The 20086-nt window shown below is 50.6% G+C and overlaps 1 protein-coding gene across 8 annotated transcripts in view; it reads left to right on the top strand.

Moving 5' to 3' along the window:
* The window catches only part of MICAL2 (microtubule associated monooxygenase, calponin and LIM domain containing 2), a 219578-nt gene that overhangs the window by 143088 nt on the left and 56404 nt on the right, over positions 1–20086 (top strand). For 7 of the 8 annotated variants that reach the window (XR_003004813.1, XM_024757127.1, XM_024757126.1 and 4 more), the window contains 3 exons: positions 10220–10400; positions 11862–12049; positions 16953–17027. Coding sequence is in view for 7 of the 8 variants with exons in the window: in XM_024757127.1 (XP_024612895.1) it covers positions 10220–10400; positions 11862–12049; positions 16953–17027 (444 nt within the window). In the remaining variant the exon portion in view is untranslated. Of the gene's footprint in view, positions 1–318; positions 1599–10219; positions 10401–11861; positions 12050–16952; positions 17028–20086 lie in introns of those variants that run through there. The other variant, XM_024757128.1, reaches the window with a different exon arrangement.

Raw genomic sequence — 20086 nt, 5'->3', positions numbered from 1 at the left:
GATGTCTCTAAGCCTCCACAACATATTCAAGAATGAACGTGGGGCTCGAGAGTAAAATCGGGGCAGAGAGGATGTGGAGGGCTGTGGAGGACAGAGGAGGGACGGCCAATTGCACGGATTCACTCTTGCAGATAAGTGGCTGCTCACTGCCAGAAAGGTTCATCCGTCCTAAGCAAACCGTAACTTGTTTGGGGAAGTTTCTCTGTTTTTAATGGTTGCCTCGTTTTCAATTCCCGTGCCTTCTCGTGTTGCCTTGTGCCCCGCAACTAAATTCTCTTTTCTGTCTCTCTCTTTCCGACCTTACACTGTGGCCGTCAGTTCATTTCAGCCTTCCGGTGCTACACCCACTTCTTGGCTGACACAATTCTGCTCTGAGGTGACTGGTTTTCTTGCCAATTTTCAGAGAGTGGTACTAACCCCTGACCCGCTTTCCGTACCCCATGCCCCCGCCGTGGCCTTGGTTGAGCTAACTGCGAGTGTCTTGCATACTAATGCGCTCATTCAGTGGCATGGTTGGTGAACAGCATGGGGTGGTGTTCAGCTCAAAAGCGAAAGCCGTTTCTGATTCCATCCCTCTGAGCCAGCTGCCCGGTCCACCCCAAGTGCCTGCCCCGCCTCCCCTCTGCGCCCTGCGGCCTGCGTGCATGCTTTTCTGGTTGCACGTACAAAGCCCCTCACCTTCCTGGGAGGGTTAACCCCGAATGTGAGACAGTACCGTAGAGAGGGCGCTTCACCATTGAAGAGAACTCTTTCACCTCTCAGCCTCTGAAAAAGCACATGCATACCAGCATCTTCTTCAGTTGGTTCTAGTATAAAGGTTATCGATGAAAACCATAGGTGACTCTTTTCAGAAGGATTTAAAATAAAAAATACTCCCAGGCTTCATCACAAGCTTGACCCAGACTCTGTATTTTGAACACACAATCACAATTTTCCTAGCAAATCCTTTCTCCACTGCAGCCTATACTTTACCTCCAAGGGCTTTGCTGTGGCTCTTCTGATCGCTCTGGGCTCGTAAAGCCCTGGATGATACAGAGGCTTCAACTAGAGCAGTCATTGTCACAGACCAGGGATGCCTTTGAGAGATGACTCAGTGGGGCCCCAGGTCTGGAGCAGCGCATTTCAGTGCCCCCACGAGCCTTTAGCTGGAGCAGCAGGACACTCAGAGTGCTTTTAAAGAGAAACGCCACGCCAAGTACAGTGGGGCTGCTGAAGGCCAGGCCTCGCAGTCTCGGGCCACAGGTGGTGTGCGTCCTGCATGCGGCCCAGAGCCATGCTGACCCTTGCCTGTCTGCACAGCCCTGCATGCTGCATGGCCCCCTCGTTGGTGCAGATCCTAGCCAGGACCAAGTCACCGTTCTTGTCTTACCTTCTCTTGCAGAGTCTCCCCCCTTTTTAGAATGTCAACCAAAGAGTGCCCTCCTCCCTCCAGCCTCCTCCCTAGCTAGCCTCCCCACATCATCAGCACGCATGTTTGTGACCTTTGGTAGTCATTACAGTGCCACATGGAACCCTGTATTTTGCACACGGCGGACAATGTTTAGCTTTATTTATGGTATTTGATGCTGTAAATGAAAATAAATATGGTTCTTTATAAAGCTCATTGTTTCCTCTCTTCTTTGCCACGGAAGCTGCTCAAACCTCAAACACAGGGGTTGGTTGAAGGGGTCAGCCTTCCCTGAACTGGGGGGTGGGGGGCCTTCACTTGTGGTGACATGGGACTCTCTGGGGCTGTGCTGGGTACTCTGAGAGGAAATATTACCCAGGGGTAATATTTGGAAAATATCACCCATGCTCCAGGGCCAGGCTTTGGGAGCTGTTCCTTGAAAACTCATCGTGCTCTTCCGCTGTAGGTGCTGGGCATAGCTGGCTGAAGGTCAGAGACACCTCAGCTGTCAGGAACAGGCTGTATTAACAGCTGCTTGCAGCCATTTCCCACACACATCCAAGCAGTGGACCCGCAGCAGAGCTTTACTTGGGAACCTTGCTGTAACTTAGGTTCCCATGTGATAGAGGTTGGTCTTGAAAGTTTTGTGCTGGTCTAGCTGAGTGATGGGTGAAAGGTAAGGAGGAAGGACTGGACATTGGTTTCAGGATGGCAGTGAACGTGGCAGGTGTGCTCCTCCAGATGCAGAGCCATTTGTGATGCTAAGAGACCTGCCTTGCCCCCAAAGACTCAGGTCACTCAGTGTCTTAGGCTGCAAGGTTCTGCCCACAGGGCCAGTCTGAGGACAGCACCATGGCGGGCTCTGGCCCATTTCCACTTGTCTTTAAGGGAAGGATTTGAAGTTTTCACTCAACTAGTCTGGACAGTGTCAAAGAAATCTGGTCCTCAACTTCCCTAGGGTGGGATATGTCCCTTTGCCATGCTGGATGTGTGGCTGGGCTTCTGATGCTGGCATGAAAACTCATCTGTGAGCTTCATGAGGGCCGTTGTATCTCTAAAGGGGCACTTCTGAGGCCCTGGGCCTCTGAGCACAGTTGCTGGTGCCTGGAACTGCCTCCAGAGCTGCCTATGGTCATGACCAAGTGTCTGTACTCCTACCCAGGTGAGATACTCTTTCCCTTCCCTAAAAGGAAGGGTGTTAGGGACTGAAGTCAGGAGCTGGGTTAGACAAGTGACTCATTCCTTTATCCATTCATCTATTCAAGTGTTTGTTGAATACCTACCATGCCCTAGGCGTATTCTAGGTCCTAGAGATGCAGCAGTGAACCACACAGAATTCCTGCCCCTCCCTGCATCTTAGACTGCACTATCTCGGTGTTGTGCTAGACTTGATGTGCTTTGTTTAGTTGTGCGTGCACTTATTTGTTTACTTGTTCATGTGCACATTTGTTTACTCACCTAATATGTACTGAGCATCTACTGTATGTTGGGAATGTAGCAGGGAGTGATACAGGCAAAAATCCTCATTCTCATGGAGCTTATAGTTTGGTTTTGATTTTTGATCTGAAGTTGGGTTAAAAACAGCATTTTCCAAAGTGTGACAATGGAACACTAGCTTCAAGAGGTGCTTTGTGAAAAAAGGGTTCCATGGTCACAGAGTCTGAGAAGCGTTTTATACTAATCATGCCAGTCCTCCCAAATCTTGGTGATCCACAAGATTCATTAGCGTATTGAAGTCTGAGGAGTCCTCCAGTGAAGAAGCCTAATTAACTTTGCTGAAGTGGGCTTTCCCGTACCTCTTTGAAGTGAGTTTTTTGTTTGTTTGGGGGCAGTTTTTGTTTTGCATATTACATTCTACATAAGTGTTTGGTAGAATATTCTTTATCCAAAAACACTGGATGGAAGAATTAAAATAAAAAATGTAAATAATAGAATTAGGTATTAAATAGAATTAAGTACTGGTGAAATAATGGAGTGGTAACTTTCTAAACTTTAAAACCTCTGATGGAAAAAAATTACAGAGGAAAAACATAGCACAAATCTGACTTACAAACATTTTTTAAAACTTAACATATAAAAATAAAAATGAAAATATTCAACGGGCAGTCAGACTGGGGAAAAATCTGAATTCGATGTGATGACGAAGATGTTCATTGCTGTGGCATTTAGAAAGTTCCTGCAAAGCGACGGTCTCAGGTGCCTTGCACATGATATTTGTTGATTAAAGACCCCATAATAAATGGGCAAAGGTTATGCATGGACTGTTCACACTCAAGCAAATTTTAAAAGGAAACACTTAAACAACAAGCATTTCCAAAAATGTTCTAATTTGGCTTTCAAAGGAATGTAAATTAATTATGCTGCACCCACCGAATGAGTAAAGGAATAGTGAAGTAGATTGTAAGAAAAAATATGAACTTAATCACTAGTATTAAGTGTAAAGTTAAATGGGGACCATCTTTTCTGGAAAGCAATATGGCAACGAGTATTATGACCCATTAAAGGGATTCTGACCTCTTGGCCCAGTAATCACAGCCCAGGAACTGATCCTAAAGAAATAGTCCAGCCAAAGAAAGAAAATCCCTGCAACCTGAATATTGAGTAGAGTAAGGGGGGTCAAGCAAAGCGGGTGGGGGTGAGCTGTTCTCCTCTATTTCTGAGAACTCATTCACTTTCAGAGCTTTTTCTTTCATCCCTTAAATAAGTAAAAGAAGCGACTGCCACTTTTCACTGCTCCAAGGCCACTGTTTCCACGGGGCCAAAGGCTTTCTGTGTGGTCCCTCATTAGCTTTTCACCTCCTGGTGGCAACCTTGAGTTGGCACTGACATTAAAGTTCACTGATGCTAGAGGTGACCTAGAGCAGCATCTTCAACTGTTGAGGAGCCCAGGCCGGGAATCAGATGCTGCTCTCAGGGGACCCTTGGCACAGGGGAAGGCCCTGGACTTGGCCGAAGACCGGCTTTGGCCCCAGGACTTCGTATTGACTCAGAGGCACCGGGCGAGTCCCTTCTGTGAACGGGGCTAGCCGTGCCTCTGGCAGAGGGTTTGGGGAAGGCGGAGTCAGTGAGCTGAGCGTGCCCAGCAAGAGCTCTTGCTGAGGTCTGGGGAGCACCTTCCTGGTTTCGAGCGGCAGCGAGCGCCCTGAGGGAGGCATTCTAGGTCAGCTGGGGCTCAGAGTCTGACGGGACATCTTCTGGTTGGGGACTAAACGGGTCTCGATTCACATGGAGTGGCAACATCTATTGTTTTCTAGTTTTCTGGTCCCCCAGCTCTCTTGAAGGTGACTGGTTATCTCCCTTTAGACACGCTGGCCTCAGCTTGAGCCCCTTCTCTCCTGCCACCTGCTAGCAGCACTTCAGTTTTGCTGTAGTGAGTGCCTGAGTCTCAGCACAGGGAGCCTCCTCGAGCTCTGGCTCGGGCTGCCTGCTCACCATCTCCACTTAGCTGTCTGCTGAGAGGCTCCAACTTACACGTCCACCCCCAACTCCTGGTCTTTCCCTGAGACAGACACTGCCCTTGGCCTCTGCAGTCTCTGGACACGGCAGTTCCATTCTTGTTGCTCAGCTCAGAGCCTTGGCTGGAGTCATTCTTGGCTCTTCTTTTCTTGGCCCCATGTCCAGTCCATCTGTGAATTCTAAGTACAGCCAGAGTCTGTCCACATCCCACCACCTCCATGCTACCGCCTGGCCCCAGCCACTGTCATCTCTTCCTGTGTTATTCTGGTGACCTCCTCTAAGCTCTCCTTCTAGAGAGTTCTCCTTACTCCATTCAACCTATTTTCAACACAACAGCTAGAGGAATCTTGTGAGAACTTAAGTGTGATCTCTCCTCTGCTCCAAACTCTGGCAGCTCCCCAGCTCACTTAGCGTGAAAGCCAAAGGCATACAGTGGGGACACCTGGCAAGTGCAGCCGGGCAGGACAGCCATGCCCCGGTATGGCAGGCGGGCCTGGGGCCCAGGGCTACCTATCAATTTGCTCATCGCCTGAAGACCCCCTAGAAACTGGCATTCCCAGTAGTACACTCTCAGAAGCCCCGGGATGGCAACTGTGCTTTTATCTTTTAAAGGGACATGCACTGCAAAGGACCTTGGTACTGGATAGACACGTGTCCCTCCTAGAGCAATTAGGTGGAGAGAACACCTGACACAGACCCCTTCCCAGGTCCCTCCTCCCTCCTGCTGAGGGCTTGTCAGTGTCCCCTCACTCATCCACCTTGAAAGAGGGCAAGGAGACTGTACTATGCTTAGTACCCTGGACATCTGCCTATTTGCTCTCAGATACACTCCCTGCCCTTCCCCTGCTCCACTCTGTATTAGAGAGGTGTAACCCTTGCAAAAGACATTTCCCAAGCTCTCTTGCGAGCTGGTTTCCTACTAAGTTTGACCATTAGGACGCACGAGTGGGAGAGTGCAGGGTGGAATTGAGGGAGAAGCCAGGGTATTCCTCCTGTCCCTCTGCATCCTGGGCAGTGCTGTGTCTTTTTTGTGGTACCCGCCTCCTACTGCATGGCCCTGGCCTCTGGACCCATAGCACCAGCCCCTTCCGGTGTCCCCCTAGCCAGTGGCTTCCTGCCATTACTCATCTCTGGGTTGCCTCACGTTCCCCATTTGGCTTTTCAACTCATCCAACACCATCGTTATTAGCTTCCTATGTTAACTTTACTCTGTTGAATTCCCTGGCTTGGGTTCTATTTTCCTGACTGATAAACTTAGTTCCATTGCTCTTGTTAAACTTTCTTCTTTCAAGAGAACTGTGGGCAAGACAGCAGAGGGAGTTTTTCCAAGCCCAGAGGCAAAAGTGGCTCTGGCAGTTAGGAGCTGTGTGACCCCGGACAAGTGAGATAACACCTCTGAGCTTCGGTTTCCTCATCTGTAAAATGGGCTTAATAACTGTATATAGGAGAACATGTTTTGTTGTCTCCCTGGGTTCTGGGGGAGAGTGGAAGGGCCTCCAGACTTGGGGAGACAACAGGAACAAGTTCACCAGCAGAAATGGGGCTCCATTTCACCGTTCAAGGCCCTTCCTGGTTTGATGTCAAAGCAATCATTTCCCACTGGTTTGACCAGTTTCCCACTGGTTTTCCCCTTTCTGTACCCTTTTGCCCTCCAGTCACATGGACTTATTTTCCGTTCCCATGCAGTTGGCAGTGCTTTCCCACTTTTCTCTTGCTCCCAGGGGTCTGCCACCTCCCTTCCCTGTTCAAATCCTACTCATCCTCAAGCCCCATTAAAACGGTGCCTTCTACCCAAAGTCTTTATTGCATGGAAGTCAGATCTCCCTCCCCTCCCACCTCGTCTTGGCCTCACTCTTTGTGGTCTACCTTCTAATGCAGATATTTGTGAACAGACCTTCTTTCCCCTGTGGGGCAGAAAGAGACCCTTGAAGGCAGAAGGAGACCCATGGCTGATTTATCTCCAAATCCCCAGCACAAGCCTGGATCAGAGGAGGGCACAGTAGCTTCTGTTGACCCTATAAGTATCTGTGCACAGAGCTCACAGGCACACACACCTATACTCAGATATAAACCAGGTATAGAGCCAGGTCTCTACTACAGCAATTCTGTGTAACAAGCCTCCCAAATCTTAGTAGCTTGTAACATCATTTTTCTTGCTCATGGGTCTGTGGGTTGGCTGAGTGGCTCTGCTTCAGGCTGCAGGTGTAAGGGTGACCTGGGCTCTCATGGGATCAGCTAGACCATAGGTTGGCTCTAGATCTGTTCCATGTGCCCACAGTCGGGGACCTAGGCTGCTGAAGGGGCAGCAGCCATCTGGGACGAGCTCTTCTCATGGCCAGTGAGCAGGAGTGTGAGAGGACTAGGCAAACAGCAAGGCCACCGAAAGCCGCTGTCACACCCACTGATTTCCACTGGTCAAAGCAAGTCTCACGGCCAAGCCTCATGTCAACTGAGCAGGGAAGCTCACCCCATCTGCTCCAGTGGGAAGGACCGCAAGGTCACAGCACAAACCACGACTCTGTTATGGGGAGGAAGTGAAGAACTGGGGACGTCTTCCAGTCCAAACTCCCAGAATCATGGCCACGTGCATTGCTGTCCATTTGTGGCTTGGTTGTGCTCATAGACATACAGACTGGTCCCCATCCTTTGATGAAATGTCCGACCGAGTGCTGGTGTCTTAACCTCTCTGTTCACCTGTTTTCTCAGCAGCAAAATGGGGATAATACTACTTTTCTCAGAAGCGTGTGTGGAATTTAATAGATTTATTACATGTTAAACACTTAAATAATCCTTGATAAAAGTACTCAATAAAAGTAAGCTGCTGCCATTATTATAACTACACAGTCAAGCGTCCAGTTATAATACCTGCTCCCCAAATGCTCCTCCTCTGTCCACAGCCACCCCAGTGCAAAAGGGTGCATACATGTCCTCGCAGCAAGCATGCACTGTACCAGGGCTTGCAAACTGGCAAACCACTGGCTGCATCTGGCTGTAGACGTGTTGCGTTGGACCTGTATGTATAGTATTTTAAAATGTGAGGCATTGCACATAAAAATCAAAATTTCTCGAGTTACCTTTGCAGATGATAAAGAGTAGATAACATCTCCCAGAAAGAGTGTGTGAGGTGAAAAAAATGAGAGGGCCCAGGTAGAAGCATGCAGAACCCAGGACTTAAGCGTTGGCTAGAAGTCGGGATGGCTGTGATGGAACGGTCAGCTAGGCAGGGAGAGGAAGCGTCCCTGGGAGCAGGGAGGGCTCAGGACAAGAGCTGCAGGAGGACCCCAAAGCCTTGTGAATTGGATTTAGCAACAACAAGGAGGGCACTAGGGACTTTGTTGGGGGCAGTTCGGGTAGTGGAGGCATAAGCAGGATTATAGAGGATTGAGGAGTGAGTGACGGGAGGTGAGGAAGTGGAGAAAGTGAGTGCAGCAAAGTCTTCCCAGAAGATTGGCTGGGAAGGAGGAAGAAGAGTTGGCTGGGGAGTTGGGGGAGGGGGAACTGGGATTAAAAATGGTCTTCTTAAAACCGGAGAGGTTTCAGCATATGTTAATACTGATGGAAAAGATCCAGTAGACAAAGAATTAATGACACAGGGAAGAGGAGATAATGGTCCTTAACTGGGGCAGGGGGGTTGGGGGGGGCGGTGTAGGAGGAGCCAAGTTCAAGTGCAATGTCAACCTTAGAGAGGAGAAAGAGCTCCTACCCCGCTGTGACCAGAGAGGGGGTCATGGAGCCAGTTAGTGGCTGAGAGGGATCTGGGACTTGGGCTGCCTGTCTTGCTCATTTATTCATTCATTGATTCATTGATTCATTTAACAGGTATTTATTATTGAGCATCTACTCTTCACCAGGCACCATTCTAGCAAGAAATGAAAGAGGCGAAAATCACTGCTTTTATTCTAGGCACGGGAGAGAAATAACAAACAAAATAAATGGGAAGAGTGTATAGTTTATTAGAAGGTGTGACGTGCTATGAATAAAAATAAAGAGGAAAGGAAAGCGCTGAGGGTGTGGGTTGCAGTTTCAGGAGGATGATCAGGGTCACCTCCTTGAGAAGGCAACAAAGGTTTGAAGGAGGCGGGTGAGCGAGCCCTGCCCTCTGGGGGCAGCGTCTCCAAGGAAGAGGCAAGAGCCTCTGAGCAGGGGTGAGATGGGGGGCGTGCTGCGTGCGGAGGGACAGCACAGTGGTCACGTGGTCAGAGCAGAGAGCCGGGGACAGCACTGGGAGATGAGGTCACAGGGGCCCTGGAGGATTGTGACAGTGGGTGGCGTGATCTGACTTCCATGTTAACAGGCACTCAGCAGCTGTGTTGAGAATAGACTGAGGGGTGGGGCATGGCCAGAGGGAAAGCAGGGAGACCAGTAGAGGCCGTTTCTGTAACCCAGACAAGAGGTGATGGTGGCTGGGGCCAGGGTGGTAGCAGAGGAGGTGGTGACAGGTGCCTGGATTCCTGACGTATTTTCAAGGTAGAGCCAACTGGATTTGCTGATAGCTTGAGTGAAGAGTGAAAGAACTAAAGGAGTCAAGGATAACACTGAAGTGTTGCCTGGAGCAACCTGAAGGCCCAAGTTGCCATTTACCAAGATGGGAGGGCCATGCGGGAGGCAGGCTTGGGGAGAGGCAGAGCTGGAGAATTCCATGGGCATGAGCGTGATGCGTCTACTGGACATCCACCTGGAGATGCCAAGTAAGCCGTGGCGTATACGCGTCTAGATCCAGGGGAATGTCCAGGCTGGAGAGAGAGATGTGTGAGTCATTGTTGTCTAGGGTTATTTAAGGCTGAAACCAGATGAGATCATCAAGGACATGAGTGGAGATGAGAAGAGAAGAAAGAGGTTCAAAGACAGTCCTGGGACCTTCCAGTGCTGAGAGGTCACAGGGTGGGGCGGGGGCAACCAGTGAAAGAAACAAAGGGAGAAGGAGGTAGCCAGTGGGGAGGAGGGAGCCAGGCTGTGCTGTCCTGGAAGCTGAGAGAAGGGCTGTTTCTAGAAGGAAGGAGTGATCAGCAGGGTCAGAGGCTTCTGGTGTGTCAAGTAAGATGAGAAATGAGAAGTTACCACTGGGTTTAGTGACACATTGGACATTGTGATGCTGGTAACAGCAATGCAGAGGCTGGTGGACCTGGGGTAGGACCTATGGACATTTCAGACCCTCCTTTACTCTTAAGTCGGACAGTGTGTATGTTCGTGCCCTGCACACAAGACATGTGCTCTAAATGCTGGGGTGTCCGGTGGGCTAAGTGGTGGGGATCCAGTGATGGCACGGTGGATGAGGTCCATCTTAGAGTGTCCACCCAAGCCTCTGGAGGAAGGGCAGGTGTCCTGTGGGGCGGTCCATTCCCACCATCTCTCTAGACCCTCTTCTCCTCTCAACAGATGAACCAACCTCCCCCAAGAAGCCCAAGAGTGTCCCGGAGCTCGAGCACAGGGATGTGGCTGGTGGAGTCGCCTCCCTCCTGCCCTCTGAGTGGACGTCAGTGAGGATCAGCCCCGGGGAGGAAGTGGTTGGGCAGGACGTGCTGGCTGTGCGTGTCCTGGTCACCAGTGACGACAGCAGGTACGTTCCTGCTGCTGCAGGACGGGGGCAGGATGGGTTGGGCAAGGGGACAGCATTCGGGAACTGGTCTTACCCCCACTCACTTGCAGTGTGACTTCTCTGTGCCTCCATTTCCCCATCTGTAAGATGGGATAATCCGTAGGGAGTTGTCAGGATGGAAGAATTAACATGTCAAGGGTGTAGAACAACCCAAAGAAGCTTAAGTAACAAAGGCAAATATGTTGGATCTACAACCATCCACGGAGAGGCCCGTATGTGGAACTCTTGGCTGCTGGGGGCCTCAGCCTACATCCATAGATTCATGTCCACATATCAAGATTTCAAGGTTGGGCTCCAACTGGTACTAACATTACATTAGGGCTAATCGATGGGCTGGCCTGGGGTGCTGTTGTGAGTGGCAGGCTTGGGCAGGCTGATGGACAGATGGCCCACCAAAGCTCACAGATGGACAAGGGGTGGTGCCCGCACACAAAGAAGCATGCTGGACATAGAGAGGAAGAGAGAGAGAGAAAGAGAAAAATATATATATTCATGAAAATGTCACTAGCCAATAGGTTCTGTGCTTCCCCACCCCAGGACTGTGCTGTGCTGTCCCCACTACCTAGGACACCCCGCTTCCACTCCCACACCACCTGAATTCCTGATGGCTATTTCAGACCCAGGTTAAATATCCCCCCACACATTCTTTTCTGTAGTCTTTTCCATTCCCTCATCTATTCCCAAGGGAAGCAAGCATTTAAATGCCTGACGTTTTAGGCCCAAGTCCTAATGATGAGCTCATTTTACCCCAGAGAGCTTAGGAGTCCTGCTCGGGGACGGTGAAGACGAGAGGACCAGCCTTCACGTGAATACTTCATTGTACATCTCTGGGCCTCTTTCACCTGCTCTGATCTGAACTTACCTGCATTCGCGTGCTAGGGCTGCCATGAAGAACCACAGATGGGTGGCTCAAACAGCAGAGATTTACTTTCTCATGGTTCTAGAAGTTCAAGATCAAGGTGTCAGCAGGGTTGGTTCCTTCTGAGGACCATGAGGGAAGATTCTGTTCCAGGCCCCTCTCCTCAGCTTGTAGATGGCGGTCTTCTCGTTTATGTGGCATTTTCCTTGTACGTATGCCTGTGTCTAAATTTCCTTGTAAGGAAAATTGTAAGGACACCAGTCAGATTGGATTAGCGCCCACCCTAATGACCTCATTTTAATCTAATTACCTCTTTAAAGACCTGTTTCTCAAAGCAGTCACATTCTGAGGTACTAGGCGTTAGGACTTCATGCGAATTTGGGGGGCGGGGCACGGGTCAGCCCATAACAAAGCCAGAGACTGGGTGCCAGGCATAGAGGTAACTAACCCATGGCCCTTGCCCTAGAAGCCCTTTGCCTGCTGGAGGGCAGCGACGGGCAGGGCACAGTGCGGCCGGGATGGCAGGCCTCCTCGCTCACCTGCTCTTTCCTTCCTCCTCCCAGCTCGGACGAAGAAGCGGACCGTGGTGGCAGTGAGGCCTCCAGTGCAGTGCCCTGGGACGAAAGACCCCGGCGACAGGGACCCCGACCCTCACCCCTCCTGAAGCCCCTCGCCCAGCACAGCTCCCTGAGGGATGCCCTGCCCAGGGCAATCTCTCCACATGGCCTCGAGGAGCCTGAAGCTGTGCATGGTGAGCAGAGGACCTGCCTGGGCGGGACAGACAGACGGGCTTGCGTGATCCTGGGACACGGGGGTGGAAGGGGAGAGGGGGGACAGGGACCCCCATGGACGGTTTTTCCTCATGGAGGACCACGTGACAGTAGGCCTGGCCCTTAGGCTCAGAGGCAGTGGAGCTGGGACCTTTGGGGGCCGGGGTACAAGTCGGGGTGAGGGGACTGGACCCAGGCCCAGCCTCCCTCTCCATGGGCAGCTTTGGAATCTCAAGTGGGAAGGAGGCAGAGGGGGCTGGCTGGCTATGTGTCACAGGCAGAGATAAGGGGGCCCCAGGACCCTTTTTCCTGGAGCAGCGTCCTCTGTGAATATCTGTGAGGGGCCCTCTGGCATTCCATAGCCCGTGAGGGAAAAGGAGGTGGGCTCAGCTGCTGTTGGACCACACACATCTCTGAGCAGCACAGTTTCTCTGGTGCCACCAGGGGGCAGCACAGGGCCACTACCAGTGCTTGGTGACTTGTGGAATGCGCTGTAACAAATGCCGTATCACTGAGTACCTGTATTGGCCAGGGCTTTCCCTGTACATGGCCCCATTTAATCCTCAGGATGACCACGTGAGGTAAGTAGCATGAAGCCCATTTTACAGGTGTTCAAATGGACTGTTTTCCCAAGGACTCACACAGCTTAGTAAGTGGTGTGGCCCAGTGCTGGATGCTGCACACCCAAAGAAGTCATTGTCTTTAGCATTCCGGCTTGTTTTAATAAAGGGCCTTGAATTGAATGTTTTGATTTAGTCAAGGGCAACTAGTGACCTGTGGGTGGGAAGAAACAGGCTAATAGCAGCTTGCCATCATCAGGACCAATGGCCTTAGCTGCCCGGGGAAAGCCGCAGCTCTACTTGTCCTGTGCTTCCCTCTGGTGGCCGAGAGCAGAACTTCCACATGAACCTAGAAATGTTCTTATGAGTGATGGTTTCACAGGAAGACCAGGGCTGGGGCCAGAATCCTGTAAACTCTGGATTTACCCTCTCATATGAGCTGCTTTTAAAAAGGACAAATTGCCATTAAAACACATTTGCTAAGTACCATTTGTGGTGCTGTCCAGAGAGGCTTAGCACAGGCAGTGGACAGTCTTGGGTACTGCTGGCCTCTCCATCACCCTGGGCTCCAGCCTCCTCATTTATAGATACGAAGACTGCCCACCTTTCATCCCTTCCCTCCATTTCTCCTTTCTCCTCAACTGTCAGAGGATTTTAGGCAACTTACAAAAAAGACATAAAACAAAATTGTGTGTCTATATATATGAAAGATAAAAGCCTAAAGATATATACATGAAAGGGAAAACCAGTTTAGGAGGTATAGACCTCAGAGAGGCAGACCATGATCCTAAACAGTTGCTCTAGTGGAATCATAAATTTGATTCTGAGTTTCCTGGCAGCCAGAGTTCAAACGGAAACAGACAATTACTTCTGACTGTTGACGAGGAAAAAAAACATTGGTTTGCAGCAGGTCTCAGGGCCGGTACCGCTTTTCCTAATGCTTCACCCTATGGCAATTTTCCAGCTCATGTCAAATAGATGATATTGAGAGGTGTGTTTGGTCGTGTCTTGAACAATGGGGTCTGCAGAAAATGCAGCCATAGTTTTCCCAAGGCTGTTTCGTGCAGCATCCTTTGCTGGCAGGTGAGAGCATGACAGCAAAACATGACTCAGCTAGAGAACTTCTCCCAGGAGGATGGGGTTAGGTGGAGAGATCAAGGCAGTGTGGCCAAAGCATTTTGTTTGACAGTCCAGTTTAATTCCAGAATAAGAAACATGGTAGACAGAGAAGTGAATAGACCTCACGACTTTCAAGCAATCTTCTGTTGGTTTTATCTTTATCCATCATGATTTCCATCACTGCCAAGCAGACCACATTGTAAGGCTACAATCGCTGGCATAGTCTAAGCTCTGTGTTTCGTGTTGCTGGTTGTGGTGAGTCCATCACTTTACCAGATAGTGTAGGGTTGACATCATGTTGTGGGTGTCATGGAGCTTTGTTCATCACTATTTTCACCTGGATAAATGACTCGGAGGTTAGCCGAGGGCGTGCTGAAAAAGACCAGGATGTTGCTCTAAAAAGATTCCTGGTTTGTACACCGTGCTCATAACAGCATTTTTCACAATTGCTGAAAGGAGAAATGACCCAAATGTCCATCAACAGGCGAATGGATAAACAAATTGTGCTATATCCACACAATGGAATGTTATTCAGCATTAAAAAGGAATGGAGTTGTGACACATGCTACAACATGGATGAAACTTGAAGTTACTATGCTCAGTGAACTAAGCCAGGACAAGTATTGTATGATCCCACTTCTATGAGGCACCCAGAATAGTCAAAGTCACAGAGGCAGAAAGTATAGAAAAGTGATAACCAGGGGCTGGGGGAAGAGGGTGGTTGAGGATTATTGTTTAATGGGGACAGAGTTTCAGTGGGATGAAGTTCCGGAGATGGATGGAATTAATGTTTGCACAACAACGTGAATGTACTTAATGCCATTCAACCCTATACTTAAAGGTGGTTACAATGGTGATTTTTATATTATATATGTTTTACCACCTTTGAAAAGACTCTGGGACTGCCACAGCTCATCAAGGAACGTATCCCCTCCTCAAAGTTCTTTAGCATAGAGCATGCCCACCATGATGGTTTAAAACAGAAACTGAGCCCTGTGTAATAGAGGCCATAGAAAATGCTCAGTAATGCTCCCCTAAAACACCTAGTTTAGTGGTTCGTAAAAATCCTGCTTAAGAGGCAGATTCCTAGGTTCCCTCCTTCAGAGATTCAGATGCCTTGGGTCTAGAGTGGGGACCAGTATCTGCGTTTATGGAAGCACCCCAGATGCCTCCAGGCAGGAGGGCCACGTCCTGCGCTTTGGGAATCACAGAAGAGCGGCTTCCTAGAGGCCTGCTTGGATGCGTTAGTTATAAAACGCGCGCCTAGACAGCTAAACGAATTGATCTAGTGCGCTGGGTTCTTGGGCATAAACCAGTTACAGTTACGAGGGAATCTGCCCTCAAATTATTCTGATTTAGAAAAATCGGTATTTATCCATTTGTTTTCTGGCAATAATTTGATAACAGGATGGTCCAATGGCCTATGGAGGACATTTATTGTTAATAAAATGATGTCATCAGCACCCTGTGCCACAATACTTACCCTCTTACTCCTTTTGCAGAGAGTCATACACTAAGATCTCCAAAAGTACTCCCTTAAAACAAATATAAACGCATTAAATAAATATACTATAAACTAAAAAGAAGCGAACAGCCCTGCTTTACTCTGCTCAAAATTACCAGATCAAATCATGACTACCCACTCTACTGCTATTGTGGTAAAAATGTGTGCATGGACGCCCTATAAACACCAGTGATGGAAAACCTCTCATGAATTTTAACCATTTCTAATAAATCCCATTCCACAAAGTTAAGAGCCAAGGAGAAGCAGTAAGAGCTTCTGGCATTCTTCTGTGTTTCTTGAGTAATTTCTCCATTAGGTGATGAAGAGGTTAACTCTGGTCTGCGGGAATCAGCTGTGCTTGTTCCTTATGTAAAACATCCATGACTTGCACTTGGCAGGGGGAAGTGGCTCTACATTGTACATAGACTGTTCATGCTGCAGTGGGGAGGCAGGGAGATGGCGCCCTCACCTATCTACATAGGCTCCTCCCCGTCAAACCCGTGAGCTTGATTATGACAGCAGACCTGTGGGATGGGGAACCGCCAGACCAGACACACAAGGAGCAAAGCTCTCCAAATTGATAAGGGAGGGGAGCCAAGGAGCTCAGGAGCTGAAAGACCTCCTGCTGAGGAAAGGAAGCCCCCAGGTCGGGTGGACGCCTGTGCTCCACAGCCTGGCTGGTAAGAGCTGACAGCAGCTCTGAGCCCTGGCGGGGAGTGGAATCTAGGACTTCCTGCAGACAGAGGGCGGGCAGGGCCAGCTGTGTTCAAAGCTTCCCCACCCACTCTCCACGCCCACATCAGTCCTGCGGGCTTCCTTTCCTTCCACACCTCCTGGTCCCACGTGTGGGAGCCATTCAGGTGTACCCCGTCTTTCTCTCCGGCCGTGATGGAACCACCACGGAGACCTGGAGCCTGAGGCCAAATCTGAGGGCCCAGTGTGGGAACGGGGTACATTTACATCCCACTCGTAGGTCCCAAATGGCTAAGACCCATTTCTTCTGCCTGTGATGTTAATTTTGCTCAGCTGATTCTCAAGGCCCAGCTGGGCAAAGGGTCTTCATAACGCAGCCCACGGCATCCTGCAAATGTGTTTCCATCGGAAGCAGGCCAAGAGGAGGGGTTGTGGCCATGGAGTGTCCAGGAGTTCAGTTAAAACTTGTTCCCAAAGGGTTTTGGGGGCTCTGGGGGTAAGGTAGAGAGAGGGTGGAGCTTTCTGCAGCTTCCAGGCTTCAATGAGAGCAGCTCTGGTTCATCTATGACACATTTGGGGCATTGATGTGAGACTTCAGCTCCAAAGAGCTGCTCTGCTTAAAACGAACGTGTCATATATGTTTGTGTATATACGGACATATGTATATACATGTATGCATATAAACATGTATGCACACATGCTTATTAACAATGGGTGAGTTAGAATGATGGCTCATAATTTGAGATATTTTCTGAAAGAGGGCAGTACCTGGCCCATAGCAGGGTCTCAAAACAATTTGATGAGTGAATGAATGAAAAGTTGGAAGTGTGTGTCATAGGGACAGGGAGGTTCGGTCTGAGGAAAGGAAGGGGCTCAGTCAACTATGACCATTAGTCTACTAACTTTTGGTAACTGGGCCATAAGAAAAAACTCCCTGTTTATCCTACCCGTTTAACAGACTCTTCCTCCCTCCCCATCTTCTCTCCCTCTTTCTTTTTCCCACCACAGTTCTGCAGAGGGCCAACAGCTTCCAGTTTCCAACTCCCAGCAAATACCAGAGCGGGAGAAGAAAATTCCAGTCGAGTGAGTCATGAGCTCCCTGGGGGGTGGGAGGGGGCAGGAGCTGTCTGATTAATTCCCAGGGGCAGCTGTTCTCACTCCTCACATGTCCTCTCTGAACTGGCCTCCTGGATGTGAGGGGCAAGGAAAGAAATGTACTGTTGGACTATTTCCACTGCTCACTAGAGGAAGCACCTTCCAAGGGATTTGCTACTTTTTCTTCTGCCTCCCCAGCTCCCCACTCTGGAGTCACAGGGCCTTAGAACTCTACAATTGCACTTGCTAGGGACCTTAGCAGCCATCAGCTCCAATCTTCTTGAAACGCAGATGAGGAAACTGAGACCTGAGGGCTCTATACATTTTGATTCAGTACACTGGAGTTGGGCTGGGGGCATCAGCTTGACTTCGTGCAGCAGTGGGCAAAGCAGTGAAGGAATCCGAAGACACACACACACCGCACACACGCACCTACACAAACGCACAAATACACACCGCGCTGCTCCTTTTTCTGAGCAGGTTATGGTCCCGCATCCCAGGGAAGAGCAGGTGGGTGAGGACCAGGGCCCGCGGCGGGTGCCAAGGCAGTGGACTCCCACTAGGGGGCGCAGTGACCGCGTGCCCGGTTGCGCAGCGTCCCAGGGCCAGCGTGTTCCTGGCGCTGCCCCAGTTACAGAGCAGAGATTCCATCTCTCCAGTCCTGAGAGGGGGCAGGGTCTCTTCATCTGATCCCAAATCCATCGCTGCCTTCCACCTCCTCCTGCCCCCATGCTCCCTCTCCGGACCTTGCTGTAGGAGGGGTAGACCCAGGAAAACCTGGGCTTAGATGAAGGCTTCTTAAAAGAAACACTGGAGATGGAATAGCGTGCTAATTTAGTTGACTCCTGCCTGCTGAGTCAACGCTGACTCCTGGCCAGTGAGTCATTCTCTGCAACCCGTAGACCTGCGGCCCTTTTCACTCGGGCCAGGCTGGGACAATGGGCACTTCTGGAACAGGACCAGGGCACACCTGAGTCGGCCACTTCACCTGGGGACAACGTAAAATGACTCTTGAACCATTGTGTGATCCCAGGCAGCGAAGGCGACGGGAAGGAGGGAATCACTGTTTACTGAAGGCCTGGGGCAGGCCTTTCCCACGTGTCTCATTTACTCCACACCTCAGCCCCTCCCCAGTCATGGGAATTCTGCTTCTATGGATGGGTCCATTTGGGTGCAGATTCCATCCAGTGCTTCCAGCCGACTTCACTGAGTGCCACCAGTGCAAGGGGCCCAGCCCCGCCCTCAAGAAGTTCCTGATCTGGAGTGAGAGCAGGGAGTCTGGCGGGGGACCCTCACAGCAGGGTGTGGGTGCTGGAGGAGGCACAGGAGAGAGGGGACTGCTAACCAGCGGCGTGGTTTCTCAGCTGTGTCTTCAGTTATCCCAGGAGTATCAGGCGTGGGTTCTCAAGTGCATGCAAAAGCTGGTATGAGGGCAGGCCTTGAGTTTAAATCATTTCTATGGGCTTAGTGCCTGGCATGAGCCTGGTGCAGAAGGGGCACCCAGTCCTTGCTTGCAGAACGAATGAATAAGTGGATGAATGAATGAACGAACAAACGAATGAACAAACTAAAGAACCAGGGACCAAGCTGGCTGAACTGAGTTGAACTCAGTGCAGGAACAAATAGAGAACGTGGGTTAGGCCTGAGCAGGCTGCAGCCCCTAGAGGGTGTTCCAAGACTTTGGGAGGATTTGAGTATTGCCTAAGCTCCAAGTTCTGGGGAGCTGCACCCTGGAATCCCAGTCTTTGTGAAAACCCTCAGAGCCATCTTTTTGGTCATCTTCATTTTGCCCAAAAGGAAACCCATTGGGCAAGGCTGGTCCTGTGGGAGGGAGCAGAGCTTGGGGCACACCATCTCCTCTATTCCTTCACTGCCCTGTTAAGGCTGGCTCTGGCCCCAGCCCCAGGCAAGAGGATGGAGGGGGCTGCGTGCCTGCCCTTATCGCCCTCACCCAGCTGACCATACTCACCAGAATGACCTCTAGGATCAAGGGAAAGGCCTCCATTGCCAGAGGGCCCAGAGAAGAGGCAGCTGACCCAGGAGGGATATGGGAGGAGCTGTAATCCAGACCCTGATCTGTTCATCGACCCCCTTTGCACAATGGGACTGGAAGGGCCAGTGGCACCCAGGACTGAGGCTCCTGCAGAGGGCAGGGCAGACCTGGCTGGACCATGCTGAGTTTTCAAGCAAAACAAGAAAGGGCGAGAAGGACCTGAGTTGGTCAATGAGAACCAAGCCTGTGGGCCGTGAGTTAGAGGAATCCTGGCCAGGATGGATGTGCAGCACCTCCTACCCCCCGGAACAGGTCAGCCGCTTAGCAGTGCCTTTATTGGACACCACTCATGTGCATGGGAGGAAGGGAAGGGGATGGAATTAATACTTAGCTGGCATGTAGCATTTACTTTGTGCTTTGCACTGAGCCCCTCTTTTTATCCCATTTTATTTCTTTAGCTTCCCCATGAAACAGCACCAGGGTTTCCATTTTTCAGATGAAACTGAGGGGTTATGTAACTCACTGTGTCAGGTGGCTGGTGTGGGTGTGACAGGGGTGGGGTCCCAGGCTCCCCTTTACCATCCTCTGAGGGAAGCCAAAGGCCTCAGGTGGGTGAGATTTCCCATCACCTGTCAGCTGGGCTCCGGCCTCCCCTTCCGTTCCTAGGCACTGCCCACCTCCCAGGCAGTGGCTTGAATGGCAGGTGTTTTGCTTCCCCCACCTCCTCAAGCCCCCTGCCCCCAATTTCTATCCTGAAGACAGTCTTGAGGCTCACGTGTGGAGAGAGATCCCACTTGCTGGGTGGGGTTGGGGATTAGACACAGGAGAGGGGGGCAGCTCCCAGGTCATGACCTTGAGAACCCCAAGGCTTTCCTATCAGCTTGGCTCCCAAGGTGTCCTGGCTCTGTGTCGCAGGGTTCCCGGATCGCTCCTCGGGGGAACGAAAAGGCAGTCAGTGGAGCTGAGGGGACTTTGGGACAAGTTCAGGAGTTTGATTCAGGAGGTGGCAGAGAGAGGAGAATGAGGGGGCCAGGAAAAGGCGGAGAAGGAATTC

This window comes from Neophocaena asiaeorientalis, unplaced genomic scaffold (genome assembly GCF_003031525.2).
Source record: "Neophocaena asiaeorientalis asiaeorientalis breed wild unplaced genomic scaffold, Neophocaena_asiaeorientalis_V1.1 scaffold504, whole genome shotgun sequence".
Lineage (NCBI taxonomy): Eukaryota > Metazoa > Chordata > Mammalia > Artiodactyla > Phocoenidae > Neophocaena > Neophocaena asiaeorientalis.
The sequence above is the reverse complement of the archived record's forward strand: the minus strand, read 5'-3'. Positions and strand labels throughout refer to the sequence as shown.